Source organism: Pantherophis guttatus, chromosome 1, assembly GCF_059756535.1.
Source record: "Pantherophis guttatus breed Tessera chromosome 1, ASM5975653v1, whole genome shotgun sequence".
Classification (NCBI taxonomy): domain Eukaryota; kingdom Metazoa; phylum Chordata; class Lepidosauria; order Squamata; family Colubridae; genus Pantherophis; species Pantherophis guttatus.
The window spans coordinates 283547848-283566688 of NC_142063.1; the positions used below are offsets into that span (position 1 = coordinate 283547848).

At 39.0% G+C, this 18841-nt stretch overlaps 1 protein-coding gene across 3 annotated transcripts in view; it reads left to right on the plus strand.

Annotated features, from left to right (window-relative positions):
• CRIM1 (cysteine rich transmembrane BMP regulator 1) overlaps positions 1–18841 on the plus strand; it is a 145627-nt gene that overhangs the window by 91352 nt on the left and 35434 nt on the right. For all 3 annotated transcript variants that reach the window (XM_034428173.3, XM_087883030.1, XM_034428174.3), the window contains 4 exons: positions 6528–6648; positions 11491–11612; positions 15477–15659; positions 16604–16801. In XM_034428173.3, coding sequence (XP_034284064.2) covers positions 6528–6648; positions 11491–11612; positions 15477–15659; positions 16604–16801 — 624 coding nt within the window. The remainder of the gene's footprint in view (positions 1–6527; positions 6649–11490; positions 11613–15476; positions 15660–16603; positions 16802–18841) is intronic.

Below are 18841 nucleotides of genomic sequence, written 5' to 3' on the forward strand. Positions count from 1 at the left end.
CAGTTCAGCTCTGCTGTGCATCCGCCTCCCTCTGGCCAGCTCATCTTTGGGTCTCTGTCACACATGCGCAGAGGGCATGGGGTGTGCGGGGGACTGCATGCATAGAGGTGGGGCACATGCAGGGGATGTGTGTGCATGCATGGAGGGCGGGATGCATGTGGGGGGGCACTCGTGCATATGTGGGGGTGGGGCACATGCAGGGGACCACATGCATTGCATTTTGGGAATTCGGGCGCATGCACACATTCGCGCGCCCACACACTTTCGGCACTCGGTCTGGAAAAGGCTAGCCATCACTGTTCTAGAGGGTAGGCACCATGATAGAAAAGCCTCTCTTCCTAACACTCCCTCACAAAAGGGCACCTGTGCATGCCTCTCTTACCAGATCTAATAAGAAAGAAAAATACCATCGAGATGGTTCCATAAGTAACCCATAAGTCTCAAGCCATCTGGCTGATTATATGACGAACCATAATAATAACATACGCCAAATGACCAGCGCCCATTACTGTCTGTGCTACTGCACTTTACGTCAGCTGAAATTTCCAAATACTCTTCAAAGGCAGCCCGATGTAGACTATTACAGTAGTCCAGTCGAGAAGTGACTAAGGCATGAGTGATTGTGAGCGTCACAGTCCAGGAACAGGTGCAATTGGCACACAACACAAAGCTGTCTAAAACTCTCTGGCTATAGCAGGGGTGGGTTCTACTTACCTTTACTACCGATTCGCATCGTGCTTGCACGCCATGCGCAGATCACTTCTGATGATACCCGGGTCAGTGGGCAGAGCCTCCCACCAGTTTTACTACTGGTTCTATAGAACCGGTTCGAACTGGGGGCAACCCACCACTGGGCTATAGCTACCATTTTTTGTATGAACAGTGGATCTCCTCAAATTGTTCTTTCTGGGGCAGTGCAACCCCATCACAGGTTCTATCTGGGGCAGTGCAACCCCATCCAGATCAAAAGACGGAAAGTTCTCAGAACCAGGGATATTTGTTGATATGTCATGCCCAAGCTCAGCAATAAATCTCATATCTCCAAACACATTTTGTTCTTGGCTAAACTTGCCAGAAGATTCCCAGACCCAGCTTGACTAGATTAGAACGTTTACTGCAGACAAGAATGAAACTTCAAATATAATAATTGCTTACCTACTGCAGTGTAAAGAAGTCAGAAACATATATATTTGTTCTCTGGAGCTGCATCTAAACTTCTCCATCTTGAACTTCCAAATTAATGAACAATTGAATAGCATGAAGGCCTTTGGTAGCCAAGGCACAATAGACAACTCTACCTTAGGAACCACTTATTCTCGCCTCACCAGCCTTGAACAGTATGTATATAATTCCAGGATTTTGCTAGGTATATATTTTATGTTGCTTGGAATTCAGAATCAGAATATTAGCACTTGTGCTAATAATGGGCACAATCATATTCCATCATATGATGAAAATGTATTTATGAAAATCTACACGTGAATAGACCCAGGAAAATATTGAGTATGCTGGTATAAATCTAGACACCTACACACCCATCACTTAATTGTCTTACACCCACCTACATATCCATCATTCTATTCTTTATGAGATAAGGGTAGCAAAACATAGAAAAAACCAGTAACCAAATGAAATTAAGCACATGAGATAAAAAGGAAACCTAGATTTTCAGTTTATATCTGCATCATTCAGTGTAACTCTTTTTATCTTTGTATCATTGTTAATCATATTTGTTTATACCAAGTTCATAAATTATGCCATGTGTTGCTTTTTCTTCTTTAAACTTCTTAACTCTGTTTTTGAAGAACTCAACTTCATCTCAGTATAAATTTCTCAGTTTTCCAATTAGTCTTGATGCATTTACTCTTCTTTCATATATTTGATGTGCAGTTGAATTGACATTCTTTCTCTCTGTAAACATGTTTATTTTGTACTGTCCATTTTGTTTTGTGTCCTGTCCACTATTAGTCATCATGCATTTGTTCATGACCCATTGTTTTACTACACATTTCTTTCTATTTCATACAATTTACTTTTAGGTTTTTTTCCCCTACCTAGCTCATGTTTTCATATAACAAGAAAGAAGAAGTATGTTCCCGTTTTTAGCAGCACTCATTCCTTGCAGCAGATCCCTTAACACCCAATGCAGTGTTGTTCCACCAGCATTTGTACATCTTAAAATTTCTCTATCTGTATTGCTATTAGTAAATGTTCTATCAAGTTGTACAAATTCATTTACTTGCTCTGATTTTTTTCCAATTTATATAATATTTCTAGTTGTTAACTCTGTTCCCTTTTCAAAGCAACTTCATATTTTATTCATTAACTTTCATATTCATTCAACCTTTCTAATGCTTTCTGCAAATTGTTAAGCTTGTCAGCCAACAATACAGTATCATCTGCATTCAAATGTATAGGCACATACATGGTCCCAACTAGCACTTCTCTAGTGTCATCCTAGGTTTTCCCTTTATCCATAAATAGATTTAACAGTGAAAGGAAACATCTCATATCCTTAATCTTCTCCCTGCTCACTGAACTATTTCATTTATTCTCACACATTCTTTATTTTCATTATATAGTGCTTTTAACATATTCAGCAACAAGGCATAATATTTGTGCAAAACATCCCATTATTCTAGCCTATTAACTTCATCATATTAACTTCCCAAAACAAATGTATAATAAGCTTTCTTTCATACATTCATACACCCACTAAATCTAGTCTGCACATCCCTTGCTTGATATAAAGCTTCTCTGCACTTCCCAAATTTTGCTCATCATTACCTATTATATATTTTTAATTACAATTCTGTTGGACATGTTCCCAAGCAAGCTTAACAAACTTGTGTAGATCTTCCAGCACGGATAATAGGAACCCAAAACCATGCATCATTTAGCACCTGCATTACAACAAATATGGTTGACATAAATGACTGATTTTTAGGGATGCATGGGTTGGCTCTGATCTGATACAAATCATCAGTCCATTTCAGATTATTGACCTGACATAATTCAACTATGCAGATCTATTCAAAGGCAGTTAATTTGAAAATAATTGAGTTTGGCAATTCAGTTGTATTAGCCATGAATAAAAAAACCTAAATAAAACTTCTCACAGCCCTACTCTTTACATTTATAATAATTCAGCAACTGATTTTAAAATAATGTGTATCAATTAATGTTTATACAGTGATGTGATTGATTAAAATCTCATCAGGTTGGTGTCATCCTTTAGCAAATATATGGATAGATTTTCTCCACTTGGACTCTTAGATATCTTAATGATGCAGTCATTGGTGTCCTCATAGAATTTATCCAACATACTGCTTGCTATCCTTTTCTTCTTTTTAACTGTTCCAAGCATTATGGACTTCAAGGGAAATATGTCTCCACACAATGGGTCCAGAATAATATTTATTTATTATTCGAATTTCTATACCTCCCTTCTCCTTTCGGACTCAGGGCGGTGAACAGCCAAAATAAAAACATTTATACATAAATACGATTAAAAATAGATTTAAAATAATTAAATTTGGCCCATAGTTTAAAATTTATCAATTTAAAATCCATATCAAAATTTAAAACCAACCATAAAATCATAAAATCAAGAGAGACCGGCTAACTGAAAGAGATGAGTTTTTAGGGCCCGACGAAAGGTCCGGAGGTCGGAGATCACTCGTATCTCTGGGGGTAGATTGTTCCAAAGGGTAGGTGCCACCACAGAGAAGGCTCTCCTCCTGGGGGTCGCCAGCCGGCATTGTCTAGCCGACGGCACCCTGAGGAGGCCCCCTCTGTGGGAGCGAACTGGCCGGTGGGAGGCAATTGGTGGCAGAAGGCGGTCCCGTAAGTACCCCGGCCCTAAGCCATGGAGCGCTTTAAAGGTGGTCACCAACACCTTGAAGCGCACCCGGAAGTCCACCGGAAGCCAATGCAGCTCGTGCAGGAGAGGAGTCACATGGGAGCGCCCAGTCGCTCCCATAATCCCCCGCGCGGCCGCATTCTGCACCAGTTGGAGCCTCCGGGTGTACCCCAAGGGGAGCCCCATGTAGAGAGCGTTACAATAGTCCAGACGAGAAGTGACGAGTGCTTGAGTGACTGTGCGTAGGGAGTCCCGATCCAGAAAGGGGCGCAACTGGCGTATCAGGCGAACCTGATAAAAAGCCCCCCTGGCCACGGCCGTCAGATGCCCTTCTAAGGACAGCCGTGCATCCAGGAGGACGCCCAAGTTGCGGGCCCTTTCCGTGGGGGCCAATGATTCACCCCCAATAACCAGCGATGGCGTCAGCTGGCTATACCGGGACTCCGGCAGCCACAGCCACTCGGTCTTGGAAGGGTTGAGTCGAAGCCTGTTCCTCCCCATCCAGACCCGCACGGCCTCCAGGCACTGGGACATCACTTCCAAGGCATCGTTGGGATGGTCTGGGGTGGAGATGTACAGCTGAGTATCATCAGCGTACTGATGGAACTCTACCCCAAAACCACGGATGATCTCACCCAGCGGCTTCACATAAATGTTGAACAGGAGGGGCGAGAGGACCGACCCTTGTGGCACCCCACAAACAAGGCGCCTCGGGGTCGACCGCTGCCCCCCTGTCAACACGGATTGCGACCGGTCGGAGAGATAGGAGGAGAACCACCGCAAAACGGTGCCCCCCACTCCCAGTCCCTCCAGCCGGCGCAACATGATACCATGGTCGATGGTATCAAAAGCCGCTGAGAGGTCTAACAGGACCAGGATAGAGGAGTAACCCCTATCCCGAGCCCTCCAGAGATCATCCACCAACGCGACCAATGCCGTTTCCGTGCTGTACCCAGGTCTGAAACCGGACTGGAGCGGATCCAAATAGACAGCTTCATCCAGGTACTGTGGAAGCTGTCGCGCCACCACACTCTCAACAACCTTCGCAATAAAGCGAAGGTTGGAGACTGGACGATAGTTAGCCAAAACAGCCGGATCCAGGGATGGCTTCTTGAGGAGAGGCCTCACCACCGCCTCTTTCAAGGCGGCCGGCAGGACACCCTCACTCAAAGAAGCGTTGATAATTCCCTGGAGCCAGCCTCGTGTAACCTCCCGGGAAGCCAGCACCAACCAGGAGGGACACGGGTCCAATAAACATGTGGCGTTCAGCCGTCCCAAGATCCTGTCCACGTCCTCGGGAGCCACAGGATCGAACTCCTCCCAGATAACATTCTCAAGGCCTGCCTCAGTCATCTCGTCTGAACTAACCCAGTCAGTGGCCAAGTTTTCCCGAATCTGAGTTATTTTATCATCCAGATACTGTACAAAATCCTCAGCTCGGCCCTGCAAGGGGTCCTCCCGCGCTCCCAGATGGAGAAGGAAGCGGGTCACCCTGAACAGGGCGGCTGGGCGGTTATCTGATGACGCGATAAGAGCGGCAAAATAGCTAGATTTCGCCGCTTTTATCGCCACTAGGTAGGTCTTAATATGAGACCTTACCAGTGTCAAGTCGGATTCGGAACGACTGGCCCTCCAACCGCTCTCTAGGCGTCTTTTCCGGCGCTTCATCTCTCTCAGCTCCTCGGAGAACCAAGGAGCTAAGTGAGTTCGGTGCCGGGTCAGAGGCCGCAAAGGCACGACCCGGTCCAAAGCCCCGGCAGCCGCACTATCCCAGGCGGCCACCAGGTCATCAGCCGAGTCGTGAGCTAGAGTTTCAGGAAATGGCCCAAGCTCCATCTGGAACCTATCAGGATCCATCAGGCGCCTGGGGCGGAACCACCTGGTTGGCTCCGCCTCCCTGCGACGGGGTGCGGCGGTCAGAAAGTCAAGTCGAAGGAGCGAGTGGTCAGACCATGACAAGGGTTCAGTATCTATATCCCCTATATCAAGGCCACTCAACCACTGACCAGAGACAAAAACTAAGTCCAGAGTGTGTCCCCCCATGTGAGTAGGGCCGTGAATTACTTGGGTCAGGTCCATGGCCGTCATGGAAGCCATGAACTCCCGAGCTACCTCAGAAGTTTCACCAATGGATGGCAAGTTGAAATCCCCCATGACCAGAAGTCTGGGGGTATCAGCCGCCACCTCGGCTATAACATTGAGGAGTTTGGGCAGGGTCGTCGCCACGTGGCAGGGAGCCAGGTACGTGATCAACAGACCCATCTGCACCCCACGACCCCACTTCACGAAAAGGGACTCACATCCGGCTATCTGAGGCACAGTGGTCTCCCTCGGATCAAGACCCTCTCTTATAATGACCGCCACCCCCCCGCCCCTGCCCTGAGCTCTCGGCTGATGAAATGCACGGAAGCCTGATGGGCACATCTCCACGAGGGGAACCCTCATATAACCCTCATGAAGCTATATAATATTTAAATACCTTGAGCAAGAACTCTGGCTTGATTTGTTCAACAATTTATTTGGTTATATGTGATATTATTAAAAGTCTTCTCCAGCAGCAGAGTTCAAATGACATATCAGTAAATGAAATCGTTGTACTTTATCATTATGCTTCCTAAAAAGAGATTATTTCATTCTTTTCCTTACCTTAATTGTTTCCCACCAGTGTTCAGTGTCGACTGTAGTACAGTGGAATGCCCTCCGGTCCAACAAGTTGCCTGTCCTTTGGATAGCTATGAAACTCAAGTCAGGCTGACAGCTGATGGATGCTGCACTCTTCCCACAAGGTTTGTTATATCTGATGTCATAGTGTCACAGTCAATATATACTGAGGCTAAACTTGTGACAGAAAAAGTTAAGTATATATAATCAGTAAATACTGATTATTAAGTTACTACGTTAGCTAATGTTATTTAATAAAGAATATTGGGTTTAAAATGGAGGATTTTCTGGACTGAATAATCATTCTCTGAAGTGTTAATGACTATCAGCTCTGGAATAGCTTTCTTTCAGTCCTGGGTTTTGAGGAAAATTTATTTTGAAAAAACAAAAATACAGCTTTAATATGAATTTTTTTGTGGCATGTATAAATACATGCCACAAAACTTGACTTTATGGTGTCAAGTTTGATACTTCAGGTTACCCTACAATCTTTGAAGTATTATGTTGGGTTATCTTAGTACCAAGATTTATTTGCAACAAATCCTATATGCAAGGAACTGTATATGGTTTTTTTAGATTAACAGCTGTAAAATATAACGTGATGCATTATATTACTCAAATATAGCATTTCACTTTAAAAATATTGTCCTCTTTGTGTGACAGATTATTCAGGCACCACTTTAACCATTTGTGGGGGGAAAAGATAACCAGGAATCTTAAAACTGTCTAGAAACTGATCTCTGAAATGTATGGTTGTCCCAATATTCTTCCTGACTTTATCCCTGTTATAGACTCATAGAGTATTCTTAAGTGAGTTTTGCTAGTACATTTTCTCTAGGGGAAAAAAATGTAAGACTGGCTTCTACTGTACAATAATCCTCTACCCCTGCTTCTGTCCATGTAGTCAAGATAAAGACTTTGTCAGCACGTACCTGTGCATATTTAAAGAATCCACAGGTATTAACAGAGCTCTGAGTTCATCACAATTTATTAGTCTTGTTTCATTCATCTAAATGATTTTAAAACTTCAACCTGGGTTCATCATTGAGAAACGTGTTTGCAAAAATTATTAAGTAATGCAAAGTTATATAAAATAAGGTATATTTCACCTTGGTGAGTTTCTTTTAAAAAACATCTGATGTGCCTTTATTTCAGAATTCAGTAATTTATGCAGTTGCTTCTATTTAGCAATAGCAATAGCACTTAGTCTTATATACCGCTTCACAGAGCTTTACAGCCCTCTCTAAGCGGTTTATGGAATCAGCATATTGCGCCCATAAATCTGGGACCTCATTTTGTTGACTTGGAAGGATGGAATGCTGAGTCACCTTTGAGCCAGTGCGAATCGAACTGCTGGCAGTTGACAGAATTAGCCTGCAATACTGCATTCTAACCACTGCACCACAACAGCTCCTTAAGATTTGTAATATTCTAAAGACTGGAATTAGATATCTGCTTGAAGGATAGCTTAATTAATCATTCCATGAATTTCATAAATCTAGTTGTGTTCTTTTTCTGTAAACTTTTAAATAACATGAAAAGAGCATTAAAAATTTGATATGAAATGTGGATAAAAAGTGCTAGATCATTTATCATACTTTTTGAAGTAACATATTTCATTAGATCAGTATAAATAGACTTGCTCTTGATGGCACATTTCAGCCCCACTGAAGAAAACCTTGTATAGTAAGCTATACTTTAGGATCAGCTTTAGTTTGAATAATTCTAATTTAAGTTGCTGTCTTTTGTTTCCCAAAACACCGACTCCAGAAATGTCTGGAGATGGGACAGTTAATTATTACTATTCTTCTATTTTTGTCTACAACAGAGGTCTTCAAACTTGACAGGTTTAAGAGTTGTGGACTTCAACTCCCAGAATTCTCCAGTCCACAAGTCTTAAACCTGCCAAGTTTGAAGACCTCTGGTCTACAATGTTATTGTTCAATTAACCATAGAGCATGTTATATCTGTTCCTATCTATGGTTTATTTAATGTAAACTGTATTATTGATACATTTTCTCACTTACTCAATATCTAAATATTGAGATTTTGTTGGACAAATTGTTGTTCACTTGACTATTTCATTAGTTACTGCTGTGATTCTCAATGTTCCCACAGCAGTTATAATCAAGATTCCATTTTACAAAAGAAATTCTGAGTTTACTATTATTGAAGAAAGAGTGCAGTCAATGCCTTCAAAGAGCCAGTGAAATACTATAATAGTCAAAAATAATAATGAATAATACTGAAATATATAGAGGCTGATCAGCCATTCCTCTCTGTTTTTAAGGTTTCCAGAAGTTTAATATCACTGTTTCAAAAATACATTTGTTTAATCTCAGCTGACAATGTTGGTAGGACTTTTATATGATAAAGGTTGAGCAAGAATGTCTGGAAACAAAGTTTTGATGATGATGTAGAACTTTATAAGACACCAGTATTTTTTGGATTATAAAATGCACCAGAGTATAAGTTTTAGTTATACTTAGTTTTAGGGGAGTTTTTAGTTTTTGGAGGAAAATAAGAAAAAAGCTGATTGGCGGGTGAATGGCTTCCCGGAATACTCCCAATCAGCTGTTCTCAGAGGTGAACTTTAGCAACAGGTTCCTTGGTTGTGAGCTCTGCACCTTGCTTTTTTTTCAGCCTCTGAAATCTCCCTTTAGAAGGCTTTTTTTTCAGCTTCTGAAACCTCCGTTTCAGAGGCTGGGCGGGGCTACATTCAGTGTATAAGATGTACCCAAATTTTCACCCTCTTTTAGGGGGAAAAAGGTGTGTCTTATACTCCAAAAAATACGGTAACTTGAACACAATCTGCACAGTATTATTGTGGATATTTTTAAATGGGAATATTGATAATCCATTTTTTGGCAAATAATGAAATTAGATCTTTCTTTTGCTCATAAAGGGAGCAAGCAGAAACCAGTTGTAAGGGGGAAACAGGCTATCCCACCAGGCTGATATACTGTCTGCCATGTAGTAAGGCTCATGAAATAGAGATTGGATTTTTATCTGTGTATAAGAAAATAACTAGAACTATAATTCTTAGATTCTTGGCAGAAAACATGAAGAAAATCCTCCATATCATTATAATAGAATACTGTGGAGCACAGTGGTATCTGTGGGAGTTGGAAGAAGGGGAAGTCAGGTTGATAGCAACAGTATCTCAACACAAATCTTATCCTTTTCTATGTGTCTCACAATGTCACATGCTCCAAAGTCGCAGAGTTTAATTCACAAAGCCATTTCAGTCATTCTAATGAAATTGCTAAGTTGCTGTGGATGTGCTAGCTGGACTTCAAGTAAAAACACACTTTGTGCTGACAGAGCTCTAAATAGTATTGTATTTGTGACAATATTGCTGTGAAATGCTGATTGATGAGCTTCGAGGCTCAGCAGGCAGGATACTGCATATTTAGTCATAATTGTGAGCATTATTGCATTGGATTAGGTTTGTCCTCAGCACAATCATTTTAACCCGCATTTCCTAATAGTTCTGGCCATTTAGAGGTCTTTTTGACTGGAAAGATTTCAAGAATTTAAGTTAATCTTGCCCCGTCTTCAAACTTAAATTAATTACAAATTATTAGAATGGCAAATATGAATTTCCTTATTAAATATAAGAGGAAAAAGAGGTTAATCCACTTCCATTGATAAATGGCCTCCCCCTGTATTTAAAAAAAATGAATGGTCACTTTAATCCTCATCTTTAGTTTTAGACAATACAAGTTTGTCTTTTCTATATTTGTTTAGGATTTTTCATTCTGCTAAATTAAAGAATTTGAAAAGGCATTTGTAAATATTTAAGTAAACACTGACATATGTTCTTTCTTTCTAATGCTACTTGGCTATCTGTAATCAGAACTCTCGCCCTAAATATTTCTTATTAGTAGATTAATTCTTGACAGTTTAAGGTTAGTTATACAAATACGTTACGTTGAAAAAAGAAACTATCCAGAAAATGTCTGGGAGTATAGAAGCTTTCAAATATATGCAATTTCCCATGCTAAACAGTCTTAAGCAATTTAAAGTATAAATGATAGGGAAATTTGATAGATATGTTGATGATGTAATTGGAAATAGTAGGAGGCATAGATAACTTGATTACCTCTCCTACCTTATTATGCATTTCATATCCTTTAAACCTAGAACCTGCTAGTGGTACTAAACTGACTGGTCAGCTTCAGCACAGCCTGATTTAGCACAAGCACCTGATTGGCGGTTGGATCTGCCTCCCGGAATACCACCTATCAGCTGCTCCAGGCTGCGGGGATTGCTACGTAGCCGCCCATTTTTATCCTCCGTGCACCCATTTTCGGCCCGTTTCAGGCGGCAGGGATAGGCGGCAATCCCTGCCGCCTGGAATGGTCCAAAAATGGGGGGCGCGGAGGCCAAAAATGGGGGGCGTGGAGGCAGTGACAGGTGGCAGTGGCGATCCCCACAGCCTGGAACAGTTGATAGGCGGTATTCCAGGAGGCAGATCCAACCGCCAATCAGCTGCTCGTGCTAAATCAGGCTGTGCTGAAGCTGACCAGACTGTTTGCTGTTAGCTGCAAGGAGCAAGTTGCTGGGAGGCAGAGGCCGAAGGGTGGGAAGCGGCAGGTGGGCGGGGCTTCAGCAACATTCGCTGTATAAGACACACAGACATTTCTACCCACTTATTTGGGGTGGAAATTGCGTCTTATATTCCGAAAAATACGGTATTTGAAAACATTAGTGACTTTTTAACACATTTAGACCTCCCCCAGCTATAATGGGACTTGGAACACCAGTCTTCAGATAAAAGTTGAACATTGTCCTTTGAACATTCTTTTTTTAAATTGTGTTGTGTTGATAACAGTCATGTTGTCCTTTTATTATGTAACAGAGGAAAACCATTTGGCTTTCACAATTTGCTTTTTTTCCGTTTGTTTTTTCCATCCCATGTGTTGCTTCACTTATTTATGGAGCTTTCAATGCTTCGGTTTCAGGTGCGAATGTCTCTCAGGTTTATGTGGTGTTCCAAAATGCGAGCCAGGCTTCATCCCCCAAATAGTGTCACGTGGAGACGGAACACCTGGCAAGTGCTGTGATGTCTTTGAATGTGTCAATGGTATGTTATGTTGACAGTGTATTTGGACTAAACATTTTGAGATACTAGTATATGAATAACATTGATATCTTCCTTACTATGCAGCAAACAAGTAAAAACTTATGTTTAAAAATGTAATAGGTCCATTTTCCTCTCATAAAATTTATGTTGCAAATCTTTTGTACATAGGTTAAAAAAGTTAACCTTTTGTACATAGGTTAATTTGCATTACTGTATGTTTATTTCTTTACTTCATATGAACTCATGGACTCATAGTTTGCTTATAAACTCAAATAGTGTTTTCCGAGGAGCATGCTGACACATATGGTTGGAGTTTTGAAAAAGTATGCTGCCCATAGTTTCAGCTAAAAAAATAAGCCACAGGGAAGGGTGTGGGGAACAAAAAGTTTTAACTAAAAGACTTGTGTTTTTGTGTTGTGACATGAGTCAGATCTTGCAACTACTGATACAGATCTTTCTGTGGAATTGTTTCCTGTACACTCTGGTTAAAGCTTCTGGAATGCTTCCTGAGGCAGGAGACATAACCTCTGTCTCTTTCTTAGGAAGAGATCATTTTAAAATATTAAACAGTACTTCAGACAAGTTTTATCTTAGCAGATGTCAGTAATCACTTAATATGTATTTATCAAAGTGGCTAAAAAAATATAAATGTATCTTCAAACCACAAAGCACCAACTTGAAGATAAATTGACATTTTTCAGCTTTAGCTAAAGAGTTCCATGTAATGCATTCTACTCCACTGTAGCTAAAGAGAGCAGAAATCTTAATTTGTTTTGTCTTTGTTTTTATACCCGTGTTTCTGTTTGTACATACATACTTATACGCACATATATGCAAATATATTTGGATGTACATGCCCACATACTTTCTGATTTGCCACTGATTAGAGAACGGCAGTTCTGTTGCTAAGTGCCAAATTGTTATGTGGAAAATCACATAATCACAACAGGCTTAAAGCCTCACTTCGTATTCAGTCATTAAGTGAAACATCCCATGGCTGTAACTGGTGATTTTATTCCCACCTTCTCCATTTAACTGTTTGTGCCAGCCAGTTGCAAAGCAAAGAAATAGCGGTCTTATGACCACGGGACATTGTAGTGGTCATGAATGCAGAGATTAGTCACCATTCTTTTTTTTTTTTTTACACCACCATAACTTTGAATGGTTGCTGAATGAGGCAGTCGGTAACAAGGACCATCTGAATAACCATTCCAAAGTGGGCTTATCAGAAATAAAAACATATGCTTGTGAAAACCTCCCAACATTCCCACTTAGTGCCTCTTGCTGTAGGGAAAATAATTTATTGTGAAATTAATTAAAATGATAATATGAATAAGTAGAAATAGTGGCATCACATTCTAATAGAATTTATTATCGGCAAAATGGAGTAACTGTGCAAAATTACTATTAAGACTCAGGATGTTTTTGCAAATGCTCATCCTTTATGTCAGTATAGTATGGTGTAACCAAGTAAAATTGGATTTATGGTAATTTATCAGTAATCCTGGGCAAAGAAAATTATTCCAATATTAATGAAATTATAGAGTCAGTTTGGTTTAGTAGTTAAGGCACCAGGCAAGAAACCACAAGACTGTGACTTGAAGGCACATCATCATGGTCATCCTCAATGAAATTATAAACTGTGCAAGTATTAATACTGAATATCTTTAAATCCATAAAAGATATTTAAATTTTAAAAGTAATTTAAAATCACTTCATCAGTTATAAATAACATTCATTAGATGCAAATAAAATTTATGAAAGCAATTAGTATGCGAATATAAATTTGATATGAAAGTTCTAGATTATAAACTGAAAAATCTTACATTTTCAAAAGCATTATGCTACTAACCATATCAAAGCTGTTTTTTTTAAAATCTGTATCAAAAAAATTATTAGTTTATTGGAATATAAAGTACAAAGGAAAATTAAAATAGTGAGAAATTAGGGGAGGGGAAAGGAAAAATGAGAAATTGTGGAGGAGAAAGGGAAATAGAAAAAGAAAGCGTTGGCTTCCAGCTCTTTTTAGCACAGTAGAAAATAATCACATTACAACATCAACTTCTTATTTTTATACAATAATATATTGTATACTATAATCAAGGCTGTCTTGAGTGTAAGACTTAAGAAGACAAGAAATTAAAGTATACTACACTGATTATTTTTAAATTATACAATATTTAAAATATTATTCAAAATGCTGAATAATTTTTTCAAAGCACATAAGCATTAATATAACTATACAAAAAAGTAGATAGCGATAGATGAACTGATGCAGTGTCTTTTGTCTGATTCTTTTAAAGCTGCCCCAGAAGTACTTTTGTAATTTCTTGGTATAATAATGATAGTAAAGAAAGCAATTATAGTCCAGGATTTTTTTATTTATTAGTAGTAATTCCATTTAAGTAGTTACGATATGATATTTGATTATAGACCAGATGTAATACCTGTAAATAGCAAGTTTATTTAAATTTCTTTTCCTATTTTTTGCTGTAACTAGTACTAATAGGAATGTTTTTTTAAAAAAATTGCAGTACTAATCTAAGAAAGCAAACTGATGGTATAACAAGCTCAAGCTTTGCATTTTCCATTGTCTTCTGATGCTACTAAATACTTTATTCTTTTTTGATCATTCATTTATTTGTAAAGTTTGTATAATATCAGAGCCTATTATTGGATTACAACCAGTATTTATGAAATGGTAAAAAATGGGTATTGTAATGCTGGGACCGCAGGCAACTGTTGCATGTATTCTTAGCTTTCTATCTTTAAATTGTGGGAAACAATAGGTACTATGTTACCATATTGTGGTTCGCCACCCTGAGTCCTTCGGGAGAAGGGCGGCATATAAATATTTGTAAATAAATAAAATAAATAAATATTTTGACATTTTTCCTGCAACTATATTTGTATATCTTGTCTTTATGACCCTTCAAGAAAAAAAATTATTTGCACAATTAAGGATTTTATGCTGCATTTGATATGAAGGCAAGGTGTTCATGTTCACTTAGAAATTATGAGTCTAATAATGTTACAACTTGTAAGATCAGTTCCCAGTCTCATTGTATAAAAATATAAAAGTAGTAGTCATCATCCAAAGAGAACCGTGTTCTGCACCTGAGACAAAGAAATCCTAAGAGCAAAAATACAATAAAAATAAATAAGTTACAGTTAGCTGACCTTTCTTGAGATCTTCAAACCTGCTCGAGTTTAACAGCTGAACTCTTCAGGCCACTCTTGTATATTCCCCCCTACTCAAATTTAAATTCTGTCATCAAGCTAAATTTGGGGAAATAATGGCACAGATTTCCATTACCCCCACCTTTCATTATAGAACATAGAAGTAGGGAAGGTTAGTCAATTACACTGAATGTCTACTTCCAACTATTAACTATTAATGAAGAAGGCAAGGAATGTGGTACCTATTGCATTTATGTTTCCTGGCCAGTTGGAAATATTTTTGTGATAATAGTAGTTTGATTTCGGCTTGACATATTGTAATATGCGTACTGTATTTTATGGCATACTCTGATGTGTAAATACAGCATGTGGTAGATTTTTCAATAAAATTTTCCCTTCTTGAAAAAAAAAAGCATATCAAAATTCATAGGTTTATTATTATTGATCACCCATTCCTTTACGAGCACTACAAGTGCCATAAAATCTTTTTTATATACAATGAAGCATGCTCTGAGAAAGAATTGAATATATCATTATATATTTAAATGGAAAATACCCCAGAATCTCTGAAACCAAAAACCCAGTTTAACAGAAGTACTGATTCTTGTCTGAATTAAGACCAGCTAATTTAATGTTGTGCAACATCTCCATGAAAAATATCTTTTCCCTGTTTGCTATTTTTAGAAGTGAAGCCAGCGTGTATATTTAATAGCGTGGAATATAATGATGGAGACATGTTCCGAATGGACACTTGCCGGTTTTGTCAATGCCAGGGTGGTGTATCTATTTGTTTCTCCGCACAATGTGGCGAGCTACACTGTGATAGATATTATGTACCAGAAGGAGAGTGCTGTCCAGTATGTGAAGGTAATTTTTTTTTGTTGCTTGGCTTCAGGAATTGACGAACCTTAAAAGTTAAATATAATATTTTATAGCAATAGTTAAAAGGTGATATGAAAGAAAATTGACATTGGTCCAACTTAAATGAGTTTGGTTATTTATATATTTAATACATTTATATACAATTGTATATGCACTATTGCCATTATTGTCAATTCTGATTAATAATGCAAGGCTAATTGTAATTTGATATAATCTCCATTGCTCACAAATATTTCCTATAAAAGCATATTTCTGTTATTTTCTTATGAAAATAGACTACATCACATTAGATACTACTAATAATTGTCATTACATTCAGGGTTTTTTGACAGTTTTAAAGTACAGGTAGTCGTCAACCTACGACCACAATTGAGCCCAATTGAGACATTTATTGAGTGAATTTTGCCCCATTTTACGACCTTTCTTGCCCCAGTTGTTATGTGAATCACTGCAGTTGTTAAGTTAGTGACACAGTTGTTAAGTGAATCTGGCTTCCCCATTGACTTTGCTTTGTCAGAAGGTCGCAAAAGGTGATCACATGACTCCAGGGTACTGCAACTGTCATAAATATGAATCAGTTCCAAATGTCTGAATTTTGACATTGTGACCATGGAGATGCTGCAATGGTTGTAAATGTGAAGAATGGTCATAAACAACACTGAAGTTGTTTTCAGTGCCATTCTAATTTTGAATGGTCACTAAACGAACTGTTGTAAGTCGGCAACTACCTGTATACAGCCTTGCAGTTGCATCAATAACAATGTGGCCTTGCAGTATATAAATTCTGATCTTGACTTAATGAATTCTGAGAACGTCAACCCATTGTTATCAACATGGAATATTCATTAATCATTGTAAGCGAATTAAACTATTTAAGCTTTGTTTAATTGTAGGGCTTTTTGTTTGTTGGTTGGTTCTTTTGCTTTCAGATTCCATTTCTCCAATTAGCAACCCTGCAGGATGTTATGCTAATAGTCAGATTCAAGCACATGGTGACCGCTGGAGGGAAGATGATTGTACTTTCTGCCAGTGCATCAATGGAGAGTCCCATTGTGTGGCCACAGCCTGTGGACAAAGTTGCTTGAATCCTGTAAAGGTTCCAGGAGAATGTTGCCCAATGTGTGAAGGTCAGACATGAAAAAAATTAATTACCTATCTTTTTTGTGGGGAAGGGTGGATAGCTTTGATTATAGTGTTCCTATTTTTAAAAACATAACAAAAGCCCTTCCCTTATCTAAGAACAGAAAAACGAATGCCATCAGCTTGAACTGCAATGAATAGAACTCATTTTGAAGCAGAGTAAGGTTTTGTATGACTGCATTAGACATTAGATAATACAGGCTGCTGCCGTATCATCTGCAAAACAAAGGGGGAGACATGACATTCTTTGAAAAATCTACACATCTGTAATTAATTTGAGCATTTGTTTGTGTCAGTTTTCACTATATAGTCTTTTTTTCTCTCTCACTTGGTAGAGTTTCAGACCCACTTTAATTTTATTATTCAAACTTTTTTCACTTGGATCTACAGCTTTCATGGAATGGGTGATGATAATACATTGTCATATGGTCAGTCAGATATGATCAGATATCAGCCTTACTGAGGGTTGTCCTCCTTCTGCCTTACTCATAGCACTCAAGCTATGACTATATCTTCAGAAATCATTCAAACTTAACAACGGTCCTGATTGATTATGTCTGGTCCTCAGAATGTCAGCCATCTCAGTACCACCTGCAATCATGTGACCACAGTCTAGGTGCTTGGCAAAGTGTTCACACATATGACTGGTTACCAAGTGCCTTGCAATCGCATAATCACCATTTACAACTTTCCCTGCCTTGTGTACCTTCTGTCCTACACCAGAGGTCTTCAAACTTGGCAGCTTTAAGACTTGTGGACTTCCAACTCCCAGAGAATTCTGGGAGTTGAAGTCCACAAGTCTTAAAGCTGCCAAGTTTGGGGACCCCTGTCCTACACCCTCCCGGATCTGCACAGTGCCATACATGTATCCCCCTGCACATTGTCCCTGACTGCCCTTGCACACCATCCCCATCCCTCCCCTGAATACCTCCCTCCCTCCCCAATTACTTGCACACGTCTCCTACATCCCCTTAAATCCTTCTCCATCCAGCAGCAACCACTTACCTGGGATTTTCAATTTCCTGCTGGCTTCCCCACTGACTTTGGTTGTGGGAAGTCAGCAGGAAATTGCCTCACCTAAACACCATAGGATTGTGTGTTTGTGTAATTTATATGCTGCCCATCTCATTATCAACTCTGGACAATGGCAACCGGGCTTGCAGGGATTGTCATTATTAAGTGATGTAGTTTTTACCAATGGAAATTCCTTTCCCAATTGCTGCTGTAAATCAAGGATTATCTGTAGTAGGTTTTCTGAATCTTAGATATAAGAGGTAAAGGCTAAATTGGCTTGTTTACAACATCATTGTAAAACTCTTAGGAAGTATTCACCAATCCTGAAAGTGAACATAAGACTTTTTCTAACTTATCCCCCACATTTTCCTTTTTTTAGGCTTCAGAAAATACACATTTCAGTTTTCAATACCATGATTGAGTCTTACAGACAGAAATGCTGTATTGCAGCTATTCAGTGACCCATATATGGAAGACTAGTAATAGATCATGAGTATTTTTCATTTTTTTAACCTTAGAACTCCTTCCCTGACTAATCTTTCTCATTGCCCATAACTTGTTACTTTGATTTCTGGCCTGAATGCTTAAGGGAAATTCATAGCAAATTGTGACTTGAGATGTAGCTCATTCATATGGTCTTACAACCTTATAGGCAATCAGATGTAGAGATTGGAATCCAGCAGTGTAGTTTTAAGATATATATCCCTTTTGAAAATGGCAAACCTGCTTTGTCCTTCATATTAAAAACTGAGATTCTGAATGGGCTCTTTCTTTTTAATAAAGAACAGGGTTCAACTAATCTCTCTTCAGTGATTTACTATATTCAGATTTTTACTAAGAAAGGTTTCCAGAACCCTTTTTTGACCTCTTACGATTTTGTAAACGCCGTACTTCTATTTATTCTGTAAAGGTTTAATTAAAAGATAAAGCTAAGCAATGTAGTTCTAAAATATTTTGTTGCTGCATTAGGAATTTGGACACCAGGAAGGAAATTCTCTACTTCTGAACTTGGA